A 20,205-nucleotide genomic window follows, 5' to 3' on the forward strand; every position below is an offset into this window, starting at 1 on the left:
AGAGAGAGAGAGAGAGAGAGAGAGAGAGAGAGAGAGAGAGAGAGAGAGAGAGAGAGAGAGAGAGAGAGAGAGAGAGAGAGCAGGGAAGAGACAAGTTTGGCAGAAGATGGCAGAGGCGGGGGATGTAGCAGAGAAAGGATGATGGGAAGAAAAGTGACAGAAAAAGCAGGGAAGGACAGAGGTAAATGGGAAAGAGAAGGTGGGGAGGGAAGAGAGGGGAAAATAGGATAGAGATGAAGGAAGGGAAGAAACAGAATGAAAGAGAATTAGAGGAGGAGAGAGACAAACTATTCAAAGGAAGAGAAAATAAGGGCAAAGAGAGGAAAAACAAAGGAAGGGGAACAGAGAGCAGCAAAGACGAGAAATTGTGCATTTGGAAAAGCTGTTTTGCATGTCTCCTCCCTCTCCCTTGAGAGGCAGGAGACTATCCTGTGTAGCAAAGTTTTCCCTGGCCGTTTTCCTTGGTTTCAAGGGAGGTTTTGGAGTGTGTATGTGTGTATATACATGTGTATATGTGCATACATGTACACTGCATGTGTGTGTGATTGTGTGTGCACAGGTACTGAATGTGTTGTGTGCACATGCTCACATAAGCACACCTGGGAGTTGGGGATATAGGGAAGTTAGCACAGCAAGAAATGACTGTTATGTTACCCAAAAAAGGCATCAATTTTTAAAAGTTATATTTTTGTATGAATGAAGATTTTTGTTATTCTCAATTATTAAAGAAGTCAGTCTCTCAAAAAGAAGAAGAATGAAGGGATTGAAGGGGACACGACGCTTGGGGATGGACCTGCTGGGTATTTGTACTTAGGGGCTGTAAGCGCCATCACCAACACGTCCATTAGAGAGTCTTTGGATCATCCCTTTAGAGCCCAATCTCCACTGTCCACATCAGCAATTTTTTAAGATTTGGGTGTTCAAGCAGCCTCACTAGGGTATAAACAGTTGTCTTCTCAGGCACTGAGCTCTCCTGTCCCTCTCTCTCTCTAGCTTTAATCCCTCCTATTGTGGAGCTCAGCATCATCTGACACCAGGATCCTCCCCTGCCTAATACCTCAACACTGGGCCTGCATAAGCAGAAAGGCGGGACAGCCCTTCACTCTCATACCTTCCTTGCTCACTTGTTCTTAGGGTGAGTGGGGCCTTCACTGAGAGAAGCCTTGATTATCCCCCTGAACAGAGGAAATGAATCTGAAAAACTAAGTTTTCTTACAGGAAAAAAAATTTCATTATAATTCATCTTTCCCCATAGCCCCCCCCTCCCTTCTGCTTTCACTTCCATCCCTTTCTTTTGTTTCTCCTTTCTTCTCCAGTTTTCACTACAGGAATGCAGGCACATGCATTTCATCATGCCCCTCAGCATGGATGAACCCCTGCTGTGTGATGTATAGTGATTCCCCCAGCCCCAAAGTGGTGGGGTGCTCTTGAAACAGGCTTCAGAACCCAGTAAATAAATCCCCTTTGGCTTCTGCTTTTTTCAGGCCTCCCTGCCCCTTCCCCACTGAGGGAGCGCTGTGGCTGATTAGGGACTTTCCAAAGCACAGAAAGCATTGGGAAGCATCACAGTGACAGTTTCCAGGCAGTAGTGGTGCTCAGGAGAAATTTCAGTTGCCTGGGAAATACAGCAGACACCAGCAACACCTGGCACGTTTCTTCCCCGCAGACTAGAGGAGAAAGGCCTCGCCAGATGCCAAATGCTGCCAACAAACAGCTTGAGGCTTTGGCAGGTGCCAGAGACCAGCCCAAGCCTGGCAGAGTGAGCTCTGCAGCCATGGGACTGGATGGCAAAAGCCCCCCATCTGTAATGAGAAGCTGGTTCTGGGCTTGACTCTACCCTAGGCAAGATGACCTAGAAGTTATCTCTCTCTGGGGCTCTATTTCTTCTCTGCAACTTGGTGGTATCATTATACCACCATTATGCTAGAGCAGGAGTGGGTCATTGAGTCTGGAGTCAGGAAGACCTGAGTTCAAATCTGGCCTCAGACACTTTCTAGCTGTGTGATCCTGGGCAAGTCACTTTACCTTGTTTTGCCTAATTTTCCTCATCGGTAAAAATGAGCTGGAGAAGGAAATGGCAAAGCACTCCTGTATCTTTGCCAAGAAAACCCCAAATGGGGTCACAAAGAATCTGATAGGAGTGAAAAACAATTCAGCATCACCTGGTCTGTGCAGAGCACTCGTGCTTCCTTAACTGTAAAATGGGGATGGTAAGAGTGCCTACCTCACAGGGCTGTTGTGAGGATCAAATGGGTAAACAATTGTAAAGCACATAGTAGGCATGCAGCAAATGCTTAGTCTCTTTCTTTTTCCCACCTGTTGTATAAAGTCAGAAGAATAAATCCGAGCTCTCAGTTTGGTTTGGGGATAGAATAAGGTAATGCATGTGAGACCACTTTGAAAAACTGAAAGTATTTTTGTAAATGTAATGGATTACTATTGCTATCCAGTCTCTGATGAATGATGCCCCTCCCCTCTCCCTTCTCCCTAACCCCCCCCAGCCCCACCCACCCCCAGTTCCCACGGCCATCTCATTGGTAACTAACCATCCTCTTCATCTCCTTCGAGACCTGGTGGGGCCCCAGGGGGTTGTAGAAGGGCCTCTCAGAACCCCAGGGTGGGGGGTTGTGCCCAATGGAATTGGTGCGCTGACGATTCATCTTGGCAATCATGGCCTTCTCTTCTTTCTGGAGAAAAAGCACAGTTAGAATCAGTGTGAGAATGAAAGGTACCTTGGTTATGCAGGTAACCACCCTCCCTTCATCAGCCCTGATATCTGAGCACTAGAAGAAGATGAGAGCCCTTCTCCAGAGGCTGATTCATCCTGCCGACTTAGCGAGGCCCATTTCCTCCCCTGATCCTTTGGCTTATTTTATTTCATTAAACTTGTTTAATTGTCTGCACAGTGGTCTGCATAGCCATCTGTCCTGTACATTTGTGGCTAGGAATATATCAGAATCGCCATCACCTAAGGGGCAGGCAATATCTATGTGTGTTCTTCACTATAACCCACATCATAATGAGAAGAATCAGAAAGACAGGTGGGAAATGGGGATTTTCCTTTGAGGAAAAGTGTGCCCCATAGCTTGAGACAGCATGACAAAAAGAAAAGCTAGGCCAGACAGAGTGCTGGCCCTGGAGTCAGGAAGACTTATCTTGTGAGATCAAATCTGGCCTCCCTTACTATCATCTGTGTGACCCTGGGCAAGTCACTTACTCTGCCTCAGTTTCCTCATAAAATGAACTAGAGAAGGAAATGACAAACCACTTCAGTGTCTTTGCCAAATAAATCCCCAACAGGTCACAAAGAATCAGACACAACCAAAACAACTAAACAATAAACAACACTGGGTTTGGAGTTGGGGGACATGGGTTCAAACTCTAGTTTTGCCACAGACTATCTGTGTGAACCTAGGCAAGTCTCTTAACCTCTCTGGGCCTCCATTTCCTCATCTGTACAATGAGGGGCTAGGAGTCCATGATTTCTCAGGTCCTGTCTAGCTCTAAAGGTGTATATCTGAGGACTGGAATCAAGCCACCCCCATCAGACAGGGAGCTTTTCCAAGTGTGTGCATAGGGGGGATTTGTTCTCACTTCTGCTCTATCTCTTCCTCACACAACTCCTCCTCCTTTTCTCTCTCTCTCTGGACTCTGTATCCCCAGCCCCAAGGGTCTGAAAAAGAGGAATGAGCTGAAGGAGCCCGTCTGGCCCCTGAACGCCAGGCCCCACTCTCCCACTTACTTCAAATGTGACCATGGGCAAGCATCTTCCTCTCCCATGTGACAAAAGGGTTGAATCTGAGGTCTATGAACTTTTACTTAAAAAATACTTTGATAATTGTATTTTACTATAATTGATTTCCTTTGTGTTTATTTTATTCTTTTGAAAACAGTTTTCTGAGAAGGGGCCCACAGGCTTCACCAGCCAGACAAAAGGATCCAGGACCCCAAAGAGTTAGAGTCTCTGGATTAGAACATGCCTAAGGTCCCTGAGCTTTATGTCTCAGGGATGGAAGGAATGAGTAATGCAATTGCTCTCTTTCTTCCCCTCCCCACCCAAAGGTCCCAATGGTCCAGTGACATTCTAAATGTTCTTCTGCCTTCTGGGAACCTTTCCCCTTCCCACTCCCCAGTCCAGTAGCCTTAATCACCAGACTTTCAAAGGACACATTCCATCTGGCTTGGTTGGGTCACAGTGAATACGGCCTTACAAATTGGTCTGCTGTCAGGAAGAGAAGGAGCAGGGTGGCTGGGATTTCTCCCTTCCCCCCAAGTTGTCCTTGACACACCTCTAGGAGTCATCTTTTTTCCAAAAGAACAACTTTGGGGGTGTCTCCATGCCTTAAGTAGCTTTAGACTTTATGGACTAAAGTTGGAAGGGATCTCTAAGGCTAGCTAATTCAACCCACTCACTTTATACATGAAGAAACAGCTCTAGGGAGGTTAGTGATTTCCCTAAGGTCACGCAGGCACAAAGTATCGGAGGCTGGATTTGAACTTAGGTCCTCTGACTTCACTGCTAGGACTCTTTCCTCTAGTCCATGATTCTTCCTTGGTAGTCTTGTCCCTGTGTTCCTATGCCAACGTTCCCCCACCTCCCCCCACCCCTAACATTCACAAGGCAGCTAGGTACCTCAGTGGTTAGAGCACTGGGTCTGAAGTTAGGATAACCTGAGGTCAAATTCAACATCAGACACTTCTTAGCTGGGTGACCTTGGGCAAGTCACTTAAGCAAGGGAAAAGAAAAAAAGGCACCCGAGCCCATGAGCAAACTGTCCAATCCATGTCCTGGTCTTTAGAAGATATGCCCCAGGAGCTCTGCAAAATGCATCGTACCTCAGGGAAGGCCACAGAAGAGACTGGATGCCTGGAGACAAGGCTTCACTTCTTTTTTTTTTGGGGGGGGGAAAGGGGGAAGGCAAGGCAATTGAGGTGACTTGTCCAAAGTCACACAGCTAGTTAAATGTCAAATGTCTGAGGCTGGATTTGAACTCTGATCCTCCTGATTCCAGGGCTGGTGCTCTATTCACCGCATCACCTAGCTGCCCTGTGTCTTCATGTCTTATGCCATTTAAATGCAATCTCTGGTTCTCAAGATGTATATTTACCCATGCTTCTAGAATAGATTAGGCCTAGGTCTAGAACTGCCCCAGTGAAGGGCAGGTGGAGGAGAGGAAAAATGGCAGGTGAAGTTCCAACTTAAATTCTTCAGGCTAAGGACAGGAAGGGCCGTCATATGAAGACAGCTCTGATGTAGTGGAGAGGGCAATGACCTTGGAGGGAGGGAAGGGGGACTTAAGAATTCTGATCAAATCAAGACCAACCATGTCTCTAGAGGACCTGGGATGAAAGCACTGTAGCCTGCTCCTGGTGAAGAGGTGAGGGACATGAAAGGCAGAGACATACATTTTTGGACAAGGCTATTGGATATTTTAATTACGCTTGCCTGCATTATTTGTTACAATGGTTTTGTTTTTCTTTCTCTTTAATAGGGGGAGAGCTGGGGGAGGGGAGGTTAGCAATAATGATGCCCCCCAAAAGAGGGTCACTGTAACTTTTTTTAAATATAGGAAAGAAAAAGTAGGAAGTCCCGAAGGAAACACAAAAAAGGAATACAATTCTGAAACTAGCACATAGACTTTACCGTGCATTTTTTTTTAAAGCTGCATAATATGAAGACTTCCAGTCCCAATAGAGAATCTTCTTTTTCTGTTCTGCTCTCTATATGGAAATGCTCTTTTAGGGGCATTAAGGTTTAGAATTTAAAGCTGCAGATGATTTTGGTGATAAAGATTCGAGGGATATGGAAAAATGGACAAAAGCATTTGTGAGAATGGAAAGCTCTTCAGAACTTTCTGGGAAACTAAGAGAAATTTCCAGTGACGAATATGTGAAAAGTTACAAATGTACAAAAGGATGGGTGGGTTAGATAATCCACGTTTACAAATCAAGCATCCAAATGTGTTTGCTGCTTAATTGGCATCTTAGTCTTCTAGCCAGAAAGCTTCCAGAGGGGAGGGGAGGAAAAAAAGGAGAGAAGGGGAGGGAAGAAAAAGGGAGAGGAAGAGAGGAGAAGAGAGACTGCTTATTGATTTTTAGATTAAGGACAGGATAGAGAAAGCTATTAAATAGAGGTAGATAAAGGATCAGGGACCACTCACAGAAAGATACAGAGGCAGAGACACAGACACAGAGATCTCTAGTCAGAGGCCCACACTCAGGGGAAAAGGTGAGCTCCCTGAGTGAGAGTCACAGTAGACCTATATAACATGGGCTTTCATGGAATAATATTCTCCCCCTTCTGGCCTTTAGGGTATAAGCACTAAAGACTTTTTTTAATAACCTCATTATGTTTTTCCCAGCTGTCACCACAAATGGGAATGTTACCTTCTGCTACTTACTTTATGAACCTAATGAAATTAAACAGAGGGTCTGATTCAGCCTGGGACTGGAAATACCCCAGAACCATATCAGGTTAATAATTTCTCTACAGTTTTTACCTACTGTGTCAAATAATACCTCCTTTTATTTGTCCTTAGTTTACCTATTTTAAGTTGCAACAACAATAGTGATAACAGTAATGCTTACAGTGAAGATCTATATAGCAGTTAAATTTTGTAAAGAGCTTCATTCATACATATATACACAGACGTATATGCTGCATACATACATATATATATATACACACACAATATATTTGTTCAATTGTTTTTAAGTAATTTCTGACTCTTCCCAACCCTATTTGGGGTTTTCTAGACAAAGATGCTGGAGTGGGCTTGCCAATTCCTTCTCCAGTTCATTTGACAGATAAGGAAACTGAGGCTGAGATGGGTTAAATTACTTGCCCAGGGTCACATAGCTTGTAAGTGTATGAATCAGGATTCACACTCAGGTCTTTCTGACTCTAGCTCTATCCCAGACGCTTCAAGGGCCTGTCCTTTATTCTAACATACTGGGGACCTAGTGATTAAGTCTATGTTCCCCTATTCCAAAGCCTTTAGGGCTCATCTTTCCAAACCGAGGACTTCTGATTGTTTGGGGCAGCTATCACATTAGGCTCTTCCCCACTTCCTATGACCATTTAAATTGCCCTTCATTGTGCTGTGCTCCAAACTCTGTGTGTGTAGGGGGCAGGGAGGAGGGGTGTTTTCCTGGGTTAGACAGAGACAACTACCCTGAGTATTCTGGGATCCAAAGCACCATGTCCTTTTATGAAGGAAACAGGGGGAAGAAGGGGAATAGCGTCCATGAAGAGGATCCTGCAGCAGAATTGGAACTAGGGTGGAATGACTGAGGCTTTCTCCCAGGGCACTGCAATTGGAAAGTCTTGACAGCACTTGGCTACCCTTCAACAGGACAGAAAAGATTTATCTTCACACCAAGGATAATTCGTGAAGATTGGAAGTTACTAGACCTCACCCTACGTTCACACTCAGGAGATCAGCTCCTGGCTCACCTCAGTCCTTCTCCTCTTCCTCCTCTGCAGTGGCCTCCCCAGTAGCAGCCTGCAAGAGTTCTGAAGTCTGCTTCTGCCTGCTACTGGATAGTGTTCTGGAGTCTCTTTCCCTGGCCCTCTTAACTAAATTTACCTTACAAAGTTCATGAGAAGGCAAATTTCTTGACCTAGATAGGTTTCTGCAGTTTGCCCTGGACAGCCACATTGGGTTTCAACTCCAGTCTGGGGGTAGCGGGTTGTCCCCTGCACTCTCATGGAGCGGACGCCCGCCATGCTCCTCTCCCCTCCTTTTCTCCGACTCACCCTCTTCTGGCTGCAGCGCAGGATAAGGAAGGTCTCTATGCTGTGCTCCTTGAGGTAGGCATTGCGTTCACCTCCGCAGCCGGGCTCTACCTCATAATCACCATTGAGATAGTTCAGCGTGGCCTTGGTGATATGGATACGCCTACAGTTCAAGAGACATGATTGTGAATGCCTGATGTGCAATTTGGAACCAACACCAATCTTAAACCATTTCTCCCTCCACGACCTTAAGCTTGACCTAAAACCCCCTAAACTTGAAGTGAAATTCTAACTTCAAACCCAGTCCTAATGTCACCCCATCAACCCGTCAACCCAACTGTTCGTCCTTTCTATTCCCTGCTAACTCACTGTCATTCATTACATCCCATAACTAGATTACTGTATTAGTCTCCTATCTCTGCTTGCAGATTCACCCAGCCCTGGAATGTGTCTTGTGAATTCCTACCAGATTCATCTTTCCCAAGTACCTCCTCTGATCAGGTCATTCCCCTTCTCTACAGCCCCGCTGCTCAGCGGTTACAAACCTGTGAGTTATGAACCTCCTAGGGAACATGGAGTTATTGCAAGTGGTCCATGAATCCATAAATAGGCAAACATGCCTTTTGTAGACTGAATAAATCATAAATATTGCATCTATATGTATTCCTATTTAAAAATAAACTACATAAACACTGCTGAATTCACAGTAATTTCTGGCACTGCATAGTTTCTCAATCAACAGATACTAACAGTAACAGCTATCATGGGGATCTGAGAAATTTCCAGACATTATAAAGTTACTGGTTAAAGGGATGAGTCTAGACTCTTTAGCCTGGCATTTAAACTCTCCACAATGTGGTCCCAGCTGACCTTTCCAGTCTTATCTCCCATTACTCTCCTACAGGAACCTTCTGTATTGGCCAATCTGCATTTACTATTTCCTGAACTTTCAGCTTGGTTCAGGCCATTCTCTCTGCCAGGAAGTCAGTTCAGTTCAACTCTACAGAAATGGAGTGCTCACTCTTGGGTCAGATACTGACTCTACTAGACTTTTAAGAGAGAAAAGCCCAAAGTGAAAGACAAAGCCCCCTCCCCACCACCTTTCCAGCTTCCTTTAGACTGTAAGCTCCTTGAGGATGGGGATTCTTTTCTTTTCTTCTTTTTTATCTCCAGTGCTTAGCAGATTATCCAGCATATAGTAGGTAGATGCTTAATAAATGTTTGTTGAGTATTGACTATTGAAACCCTACTTATTCTTCAAAGTCCAGTTCAAATGTCACCTCCTCCAAAGTGCCAGCCAGTTGGAAATGATTTGCTCCTCTGTATTCCTTTGGCTTATACGTGCATCAATCTGCCTTCTACTATGGTGACTTGTTATAAAAGCTCAAAAATCATCAAATGCTACAAATCAGGGTTTGATTTGTTGTTTTGTTGATTGTCTACACTTAAGAATGTGATGGAGAAAATGTAAAGAATGCAGATTAATCATAAAAGATTGGTAAATCATAAAAAGATCGCTGGTTATTTACCAGCACACCACTACCCCTCCTCCTGTCCCACTAGACTCCATGCTCCTTGAGGGCTGGGACTAGATGCTATAAACTTAGTATGCAAAGAGTGCCTCGTATCATGGGCACGTATGAATGAACAAATCTCCTGAATATTCTGACATCCCCCAGAAGTAGCAGTTCTCTCCCCTCACTCATCTCTACCCCAACCTTTGATTCCAGGTGAAAGTGACTTGGCAGAGCCCAGTTCAAGGAGCTTTGAGGCCTAGCTCTGATGCTGACTGGTGAGCTCAAACACCACTGGCCTAGGTTGGGTCACTCACCCGGCTTTGCCTCCTGCTTCCATGTGGTTGGCTAATGTCACATCATTGGACCAGACATCAAATTGCCACTTCCTCAGCCCAAGCACTCCGCAGTGTACTCGGCCACTGTGAATGCCCACACGCATATTCACATTCACCCCAGTCACCTCTCGGACCAACCTGAAGAAGGAGGATGGGTAAGGAAGAATGTGGTGTCATGGAAAGAATGGTAGATGGGAGGACATCCGAGTCAGGGCCCAGCTTCTCCACTTATTACTTACTAGCTATGACCTTAACCAAGTCACTTGTCGCTGAAGCTTAAAAACTGGGAGGGTTCGATCAGGTGATTTTTAAGGAAAGCTCTAATATTCCAAGCTTCAGTGATTCTAAGGCCTCAGGAGGGTCAAGAACAGTCTTTGGAGGAGAGAGGAAGGCAGGGGGATAAGAACTAAGGCTGAAGAGACAAAACATTTGTAATGATGGAGGAGGGTTATAAAAAAAGAGAGATAATGAGCCACTCTCCCTGGTTCTATCTGGATAAAGACACTGAGACTATTCCACCTGGAAATAGGGCTGCTATGTTATTTGGGAGAGGGCTTTCTTCCCAATCAGAAGATGGCAGAAGCTGCAGTGTCCAACCATGACCACAAGGTGGTGCAGCTACACATGTGCCTAGCAGTATTTTCATTTAGAGCCCTATCTTTTCCTTCTAATCCAAATACTTCTGGCTTGTGTCTTTCACTGGTCAATTAGGGTGCACTTGGGAAATGCAAACTCATTTTAATATAATCTGGAGCCAAGCATCATTTAGAAAGGAATTTTTACTGCTGCCAAATAAATATTCCTACAATGCACTTGGAGGAAACACAAGAAATTACTTGTAGATTATCTATTGTTTGGGTCTAGCTAAACCACTCTACTTCTTCCCAATAAGCTGGATAGTGGAGGAATACGTTAAATACTCCTTGGCAAAGCATGGTATTTAGAAGGGCACCATTCCGGGAGGCCAACTCAGTACCAACTGAATTTGAAGTCAAAACCTGGCTCTTTGACTTTGAGCTATGATTTTTTAAAGTCAAGTCACTTAAACTCTCTAGGCCTCAGTTTCCTCATTTGTAAGATTGGGGTGCGATAGATGAGATAATCTCTAGATGTCTTCTATCACTAAGACCATCATTTTAGCTATTACCCCGGTCTGGGGAATAGGAGCAGACCCACAGGGGAAAGAAGATGAAACATCCTCTCCTGAGAGGAGTGCAGCCTGCTCCCAGGAAGCAGCACAAGGGGCCACACACTCGTCCAGCCTGCTCAGGAAAGGGCATTCTGGGTAGCACACTACACTGACTTGGACAATACTGCTACTGTATGCTATTGAAATGTGTAACTCCCAGGACAACAGTGAGAGGCTGACACAGCAGGGAAGCCTCATGATCAATCAATTTTCTTGTCATGGAGAACAGTACTCTGCAAATCAGGCACAGGCAGATCCTAGTCACCTTCCTTGGCCCCTGTAATTCCCAATACTTACTTATTTCTCAGGTTTTTCTCTTTGCTAACCTGGTTCGGCATCACCGGGGCGGGTTACATAGCATTGGGATGCAATGGAATGGGCTTTAGATTTGGGGTCCAAGGACTTGGGTCTGAATGCCAATCACTGGCCACATGACTGTGGGTAAAACCTCTCTGGTCCTCAGTTTCCTCATGTGTAAGACGGAGGAATTGGATTTAATGGCTGTTAATATCTCTAAATCCTGTTAATATCTCTAAACCCTATGAATTCAAGGATTCCTCAGGTTAATCAGGGATTCTCAGCCTGGGGTCCTTGACCTTTAAAAAACAGATTTTGATAACTATATCTCAGTGTAATTGGTTTCCTTTATAATCTTATGTATATCATTTAAAACCATAATTCTAAGAAGGGGTCTGTAGGTTTCACCAGCCTGCCAAAGAGGCCCTTGTCACAAGAACCCCTGGGCTGATCACATCTGTCCTGCCTATCTAGAGATTCAGATGAAGGTTTGGATTAACCCTGGATTTCAGATGTCATTACCCTTTTCATCATTAAGCCTGACTTTTAAACGGGGTCTCATCTCACTGCTCCTTCAAAGGTTTCCTTGAAAAAGGAGTCCCTTGTTTCTCTGACATTCTTGATTTTAAAAGACACACTGAGGTAGAATGGGCCCAGACCTCAGAAAAAGAGCACCCCAAGAAGAAGAGAAACCCAAGAGTGTGCCTATTTGACCGCTGAAAGGTTGCCTCTTTCTGGTTTCCTCTAATATCTATACCATTCCTTCCTCTGCATCTCCTCCCTCCCTCTGACCCCCTCCCCTCAGGAACACTCTACTTACGAGATGGCCTCAATCATGTCCATGCCCATCTCCACACAGCAGTGAGCATGGTCAGCCCGGGCCTCGGGAAGCCCAGAGACGCAGTAATAACAATCTCCCAAGATTTTAATACGTAAACAGTGATTCTCCTACAGGAGAAAAATAGATATAATTTTATTTTTAAATCCAGCAGTGAGATGGGGAAGGGAGAAGAGAAGGAAACAAGTGGCTTCATGTAAGGCCCAGAATAACTTGCCTTTTAGGGGCAGTGAGTCCAGATCTGGCCCTAGCCACAGCCAGCATAGCCGGCTTATCAGGTAGAGGGGGTCCCGTGAGCCTGAAAGACTGGCCAAGGACATTCCCTCCCCCTACTACACATTCATCTAACGGCCTCAGGGAAGAACAATTAACACATTCATTCATTAGGGTACTGTTTGTAACTCTTTTGTAAAGGGTTCATTATTTACATTCATTATTTACAGTCAAATCCTGTGACTGATTACAACTATAACTCCAAATCCCCCAATACTTGAAAGAAGGTGGGTTCCATGATTTAAACATAGTTATGAAAATATGAATGTATTTTCAAGGCCTCTACAAAGGCTTTTATAAAGTTAGTGACAGCTTATGTAAAACAAACTAACTGTTGGTTTATGTTATGTTATGTTAACAGGAGCCTAATGAATGAATGCGCTCTTAGCCCACAGGTTCCAGATTCACCCTCAGGGCTAAAACTCAACTCTCCCTTGTGCTTTTGAGGATTATCTAAGCAATCAACACCCCCCCTTCCTTTACCACAACACACATATACTTCTAGCCATAGTAGGAGCTGTGAAAATGCAGACTCATTTTATCGTCCTGAGCCAAACACCACCAGGGAGGCCAATTTGCTGTTCAATCAATCAGTCAACTCAACGCCAAATAAATAGAAGTGACTTTGGGGTGTGTGAGTGGGGTTAGGCACAGCACCACCCTCCTTCATCAGTATAGATGATCAAGCGTTGACTGATGGTGTGATGCGTAGGCATTTCCCTCATCTGTAAAATGAGCCCAAATGAGATCTAAAAACCCCTGCAGCTCTTCAACTGTCTGGTTCTGTGATCTTGTGATGCTGTCGCTCTCTCTGTGTGTACAGTGGCAGCTGAAAGTCTGCCGTGACCCGTAGCTCCTCCAGTCCCCCCAACCCGTCTGTGCATTTGAACAATTTGTCCTGGTCTGGGACTGTTAGCATCTGTCTGCATCTGCTTGCACCATCATCTCCCCTCTCCTTTCACCAGTCCTGAGGCTTTTGCCCACATGTCCTTTCTTCCCACCTCCCATCCCGATTCTCCCCTCCCCAAACCCTGACCAAGTCTTTCTGTGGGTGGGATTCTCCAGTCACATTTTGGGACACAACTTTGGGGGGTCCTGAATCACAGGGACTCCTGTAAAGTTCTCAGAAGGCTTTAGACTTAGGGGAAGGCCACACAGATCATACTTTCCACACAGTCCTCAGAGCAGCAGGAGAAGGGCTGAGGGGCGACTTACAGCAGCCAGCTTGTCGAAACGGGCGAACAGCTCATTGAGAGTCATGACTAACTCCTGTGCCGTACACTGGGAGGCCAAGCTGGTGAAGCCCTCAATGTCTGCAAACAGGATGCTGGGAAGAAACAAAGGGAGGGGAGAAGAGAGAAAGACAAAGGTGAAGGGAGATGAGACTCCAGGAACAGGGACAGTAACTCTGCTTTAGGGCTTCTCTGCCTGGGTGGGATTGAGGGGAAGAGAGGGTTTAGGTTGGAGGGGTGGGGATAGGACATACATGAAAAAACTAAGGTGATGGTGGTGGAAGGAGAAATGAGACAAGAGACCAGAACTGTATAACTCTGTACACGTTACTTCCCTTCCCCCCAGCTGAATGTAAGCTTTTTGATGTTAGGGATTTTCCCTTTTTGTTTTTGTATTTCCACTAACTTACCCAGTACCCAGGAGTTTAATAAATGCTCCTATGAATAAATAGCTCTTTATTTTTATACTTATTTATGTTTTAATAATAGTTAAATAATGAATATTATATTTGTTATTATGAATTTATTTGTCATTATATAATAAAATATTTGTATATGTAATTATAAAATAATAAATTAAATGATAAATTTTATTATTTATTATATATAATATTTATATTATATATAAAAGGGAACTACAAGCCACAGGACTGGATGAACTGGCTTCCTTCAATTGCCTACAGACTCTTTAATTTACCCTTATCTTCTCTCCCTTTATTTACAGTCTGGGGATAATACTTGCATTTTTTATCACTCTTATCCTTTCCCCAAAGTCCACTTCTATATCTCATTATATCCTTATCCTGAACTCAGGAGGTAAGAAGAGGGAAGGACAATTCTCTACAACAGAGGCGGCTGGATGGTGCAGTGGTTAGTCTTCTGGGCTTGGGGTTAGGGAGACAAGTTTGATTCCTTCCTCACTTACTAGCTGTTTGATGATGGAGAAGTCACTTAATTTCCTCCAGACTCAATTTTCTTGTCTACAAAATGAGGACAATAATAGTGCCTGACTCATAATATTGTTGTCAGAATTAAATGAGATACTATACCCTCTATACAAACGCTAAACAATGATGACAATGATGGTGGTGGTGGTGATAGCTAGAATTTACATAGTGCTTTAAGGCTGGCAAACGTTTTAAAGTATCTCATTTTACTCACAACTCTGGAAGGTAAGTACAATTATTTGACAAAGGAAGAAATTGAGGTTAAGTGACTTGCTCAGGTTTACTTGGATAGTAAAGTGTCTGAGGCCAGGTATGAACAAGTCTTCCAGATTCCAGGTCCTGTGCTCTAGCTACCACCACTTAGTTTTACATTGTTCAAATGGGGTAACTCAAGTCTGGGGATAGGGAGAGGTGGGGTCTCGGCCAATGTAACAACAAAGCGAATAGAGGTCTTCCAGCTTATAGACTTGGGCTTCCCAAGATATAAGACCATTCTACCCAAGCTATCCCATCTAAAATCCCCTGTAGCCACTTGTGGACCTGACTTCTAAATGACCCCGAGCAATTCAGCCACAGGGTTGGGATTCCTAAGCTGGCCAAGGCGAGGTTCCCATTTTCCTCATCAACAGTAGCAATGCAGGCCTGGCATTTGTGTGTGTCAGGCCCATTCCTCAGATCCTGTTCTCTGTTCTCCCCCATCCCTACCTCCCACCCAAAGCAACAGACTGATAGTGGCCTCAAGACCAGGCCCCAGGTGTCTGCATTTAGGGAAGGTCCCAGAAAAGGAAGGCCAGGAGAGGAGATGAATGTCCATTAGGGAACAGGGAAGAAAACCCTAATGATTCATATTCTCCAGGAAGCCTATCCAATTTAACCCTGGAACCCTCCCCCTAGTGTCCTTTCAGAATTTTCTGACTCAGACTATATAGTGTGTACACTGTATTAATGGATATTTTGTTTTGTAAGTAAACCATTCAATTCTGTATATAGGCTTAGTCTCTCTCAAAAGATGGTAAGCTAACCAGAGAAAGAGATCTGTCTCCTATTTATTTTGCTTCTTTTTTTTTTTTTAAAACTAGTACTAGTACAAATTCCACCTCTAAAATTTAACTAGCAGTGTGACCATGGATAAGTCCTAAATCTCAATTTTTTCATTTAATTCACAGGTTTGTTGGGAGAGTCAAATCACAACAAATATATGTATATATGTATATATAACATATAATATTTAATATATAACATTATATAATATATAAAAATATAAAACATGTTTATAAAACTTTAATGTTTTCAAAATGTTATTATACATATGCATGTCTATATAATATACTTTGAAAGCTCAAAAGTTTTCAAAATAGATTTTTAAATCCTAATCATCATCAATACAGCTTACTTCCTTCTAGAACATACTGGATCTTCCATAAATATTCACTGGTTGACAATCATACATAGAACAAACGAAGATAAAGAATCATGGCAATTTTAAGGGATGACTTTTTCAAATGCAGCCTGAGATGACATGATAATTTATTTAGAGAACTCTAGAAAATCAGCAAAGAAACTATTTAAAACAATACTCTAGTAAGGTAACAGGATGCAAAATAAATCCACAAAAATCAACAGTGTTGCTACATTATAGCAATAACAAAAATCCAGGAGGAAATAATCAAAATGGAAATTCCATGCAAAATATCCAAAATGAAGAAGATATCCACCAAGACATTGCAATTATTAAATACTTTTTAAAGAAATAAATGACAAATAATAAGATATATTCATTGCTCATGGTTGGGCTGTGCTAAAAAAACAAAAATGATGGTTCTACTTGTTCAGTTGTGTTCAACTCTTTGTGACCCAATATGGGGTTTTCTTGGCAAAAATAGTGGACTGGTTTAGTTTCCTTCTCCAGCTCATTTTTACAGATGAGGAACCAAGGAGTTAAGTGAGTTGGATCTGAAGTCAGGTCCTCCTGACTACAGGGCCAACTCTCTATACTCTGTGCCACCTAACTGTCTCAACAACAACTTAACATTAATTTACAGATTTAATGGTATATCAAGCAAACAACCAAGGGGGCAGGACAGCTTAGAGAGCTAGACAAAATAATGAAATTTATTTGCAGGAACAAAGGGTCCGGAATTTCAAAGCAAACCTGACACATGATGCCTAGACACAGAGCAGAATACCTAAGAGCCCAGGTCACAACTCATTTATGTTAACCTAGAAAAGTACAAACATAATAGAGTCTCTGCAAATATAGATGGTCTCTAGGTATGGTGGTGTGCCCTATTCTGTTTCCCAGCTTCCTGTTCATCCTAGCCATTTTATTTCCCTCTAGAAACTTAAGGAAGTGGGGGCAGCTAGGTGGTGAAGTGAATAGAGCACTGGCCCTGGAGTCAGAAGGACCTGAGTTCAAATCCAGCCTCAGACACATCATAAAAACTAGCTGTGTGACCTTGGGCAAGTCACTTACCCCAATTGCCCTACCTTCCCCCCTCCAAAAAGCAAAAAAAAAAAAAACCCTTAAGGAAGTTCCTTTTTTTGATACTCCTAGATCAATGTAGAGAATGCTATATAAAAGATTTAGTGTCTCCATACACACACACATACACACACACACACACACACACACGGAAGGCTAGGAGGAAGAATGGGAAAAGAAAGGAAAGCAAGAAATAGAGTGAGAGTGAAGTGAATCAGCATGAAATCTTAGGTGAGGAAGACCTCAGACACTTACTAGCTGTGTGACCCTGGGCAAGTCACTAAACCTCTGTCAGTCTGTGTCCTAATCTGTAAAATGGTGATAATAGTAGCACTTCCCGGGATTGTTGTGAAGATCAAATGAGATCATTGTAAAAGCATTTTGCAAACCTTAAGGTAATATTTATTATTAATATTAATACAATATAAGCAATATGTTATATTTATAATAATATTAATATAGTTATAGTATATGTTAATGAATATATAAATAATAACAACAATAATAGTAATGATTCATCCTGCCCCCATAGGAATCAGTAGCAAATAAAACTCTTCTATATGGGAACTCAAGAAAACAGCCACAATAACAACAAAGAAAGGTGTTTTCCAAAGAACTTTGAAACATGCCATTTGACATGGCACGCAATCTCGCCTCCCATACTTAGACAATATGGGAAGGGCATGCACATAAGAAGAATTGACTGAGGAAGTCAAAGGCCCTCTTGAGAATCTCCACTTAAAGAAAGATTGTTCTCCCTCTCTGTCTCCTATCTTCAGGATTCCTAGATAGCAGGGCTCTCCAAAGGCCATTCTGTCCATCCCCCTGACTTTCAGTTTGGTAGTCCCTTCCCTCTTTCCAAGGCTGTAATCTTGGTAGGACGGGAGAGGGATTCTCTTTTCTTCATTTCTTCTTTCTCTTCTTTTCCTTTAATATCTACATAAAAGCATCAACTGTCTATGAAATTACAAAAAGTTCTCCTTCAACCCCCAGGACATAAAACCCAAAGTAAGTTGAGGTCAGGGCCAGCTGAAACCCCATCTCATAGTTTGAACAAAAGGAAACAGAATTTTAACAGTTTGCATTTCAAATACGTGGCCAGAGAGCAAAGCTCCCAACTGCTGCTTTGCCTTGGCTTAGAAGAGGAAACAAAGTCTTGTGCTGGATTGTGGGGGGGGGCAGGGGAGTCAAAAAGGGTGATCACTTTATACAGGAACAAAGTAGAAAAGGTCTCCTGGACTGGAAAAGCCAGAGACCCTGTCCCAGAGACAGACACACAGCATCAGCCAGAAAAGGTAAAGAAATGGGGAAAAGTCACCTTTTTTTTTTTTTTTGCTTTTTTTTGGAGGGCAGTTGGGGTTAAGTAACTTGCCCAAGGTTACACGGCTAGTATTTTTGTGTGGGTGTTAAGTATCTGAGGCCGGAACTGAACTCCAGTCCTCCTGACTTCAGGGCCAACGCTCTACTCACTGTGCCACCTAGCCGCCCCAAAATGGGGAAAAGTCAAAATAATATGGTTTAGTAGGTTGACTGCTGTATTTGGGTTGGAAGATCTTAGTTCAAATCCTGCCACAGCTACTTTCAAGCTGTGTGACCACGAACAAGTCACTTTACTTCTCAGAGCTTAAATTTCTTCATCTGCAAAATGGGAACAATATTATTTGTACTCTCTGACTTTCAGGATTATCAAAGGAAAGTGATCTGCAAACCTTAAAGCACCACACATATGTAATGTGTCAGCATTATTTTCCCAAAGAAGTGGGAAACAAAGCTGGGTAGCATCTTGAAGCATCTGGCCACGTTTACTGAATTGAACTGAATCAAGCTTCTTGTCCCGACGACTTCTCTATGTCCAAATATATCCAGAGGAATACCATCTCAGGCCCTGCCGAGCAGATCATCATCACATCTCATGCGACCAAAGAGAGGAAGATAATTCCTAACACTTACATCTATCCCAAAGGGGAATGCATCTCCTGGATGGAGTGGGTTATCCCTCACTAGAGATCTTTTACGATCTGCTTCTGTAACAGACACCCAGAAGGGCCTGCTGGATCTTCATGGGAAGACACCAAATGAGGATGATGAAACGTGGGCAGTTAAGTTTGTTATTGCGTTTGGCTTGTAGGCAGGACCATCCCTCCCACTTACCCTCCCCTGGCCCCCAATACCACTGTAGGCTACACTGTAGCTCAGAGGTACTACCAGGGTATAAAAGGCAGAGGATTTGTACCTGGATTGGATGGGGGGAGATGGGCCAGAGAGCTCCTTCTTCTTCCAGTTCCCGTAACTAGTTTGATATGGATGCCACACAAAAGCATATATCTCAAGGAGACCTCGGAGACCATCTAGTCTAACCTCCTCATTTTATGGATGAGGAAAATGATGCACAAGAAGATTAATTAACTTGCTCAAGTCACCAAGGGAATAAACATCAGACGTAGAATTTGAACCCAGATCCACCTGAGCCAGTATTCTTTCCACTGTAACATGAGAGATGTGATTATTTATAGTCTGATTTCTAGCTAGGTATGTGACTTTAGGAAAGTCTGGGCTTTCTGGACCTGTCTCCTCATCTGTGGAATTGGTGGCATTGGTCTAAAAGATTGTTGGAATCTTTTCCCAAGGTTTAAATAATTCTGATTCTGTAATATTCTATAGCCTTGATATTTCCCCCTACTCCTCTGCCAGAATCAAAGGCACATTTCTCTTCTAGCATAGAGAGGTTTCTGATTAGTCATAAGCTGAGTTCGGTAAGTTCCATTGCTGAATACCTAAAAGCAAACAGCAGAATACTTGGTCTGTTGGCCAGAATTGCTCAACCTCTCACCCATTAAGTTTTAGAGGTTGGGTTCAGACTTTTAACAATGTACAAATTAATAGATTAGCCCACACTTAAGGTCTACTTATTCATGAATAATCTTAGCAAACTTATCATGACTGAAAAAATTACAAAAAGACAAAAATGGTACATGTTGGAAGGGTTATAGGAATACAGTTACATGGAGACACTGTCAGCAGAGAAGTATGGTGACTCTAGACTCAGGACTTGGGTTTGAATCTTGTTTTTATCCCTTACTATGTGTGTGACTTTGGGTCCGTCATTTAAATTCTTTGGGCTACATTTCCTCAACTGTAAAATAAAGGGGTTGGGTAGAAGGCTTCTAAAGCCCCTTTCAGGTGCAAATCTGTGATCCTCTGGATTAGTCTAACAGCTCTGGAAAAGAATCGGAATTTATACTAGAAAAATAATTAAATTATATATACACGTATATGTATGTATGTGAAAATATATATGTATATGTGTATAAAAACAGATACTATATACACACACATATACATATAGTATACCTTTAC

At 43.1% G+C, this 20,205-nt stretch overlaps 1 protein-coding gene across 1 annotated transcript in view; it reads right to left on the reverse strand.

Annotated features, from left to right (window-relative positions):
- Positions 1-20,205, reverse strand: part of ADCY5 (adenylate cyclase 5) — a 274,316-nt gene that overhangs the window by 58,196 nt on the left and 195,915 nt on the right. Inside the window, exons 4-8 of the mRNA XM_069064945.1 lie at positions 13,403-13,514; positions 11,897-12,024; positions 9,570-9,728; positions 7,760-7,901; positions 2,547-2,687 (exon numbers count right to left, since the gene is read on the reverse strand). Coding sequence (XP_068921046.1) covers positions 2,547-2,687; positions 7,760-7,901; positions 9,570-9,728; positions 11,897-12,024; positions 13,403-13,514 — 682 coding nt within the window. The remainder of the gene's footprint in view (positions 1-2,546; positions 2,688-7,759; positions 7,902-9,569; positions 9,729-11,896; positions 12,025-13,402; positions 13,515-20,205) is intronic.

Source organism: Petaurus breviceps, unplaced genomic scaffold (assembly GCF_028583685.1).
Source record: "Petaurus breviceps papuanus isolate PSGF00001 unplaced genomic scaffold, PetGlider_PUasm1.0 90654, whole genome shotgun sequence".
Classification (NCBI taxonomy): Eukaryota; Metazoa; Chordata; class Mammalia; order Diprotodontia; family Petauridae; genus Petaurus; species Petaurus breviceps.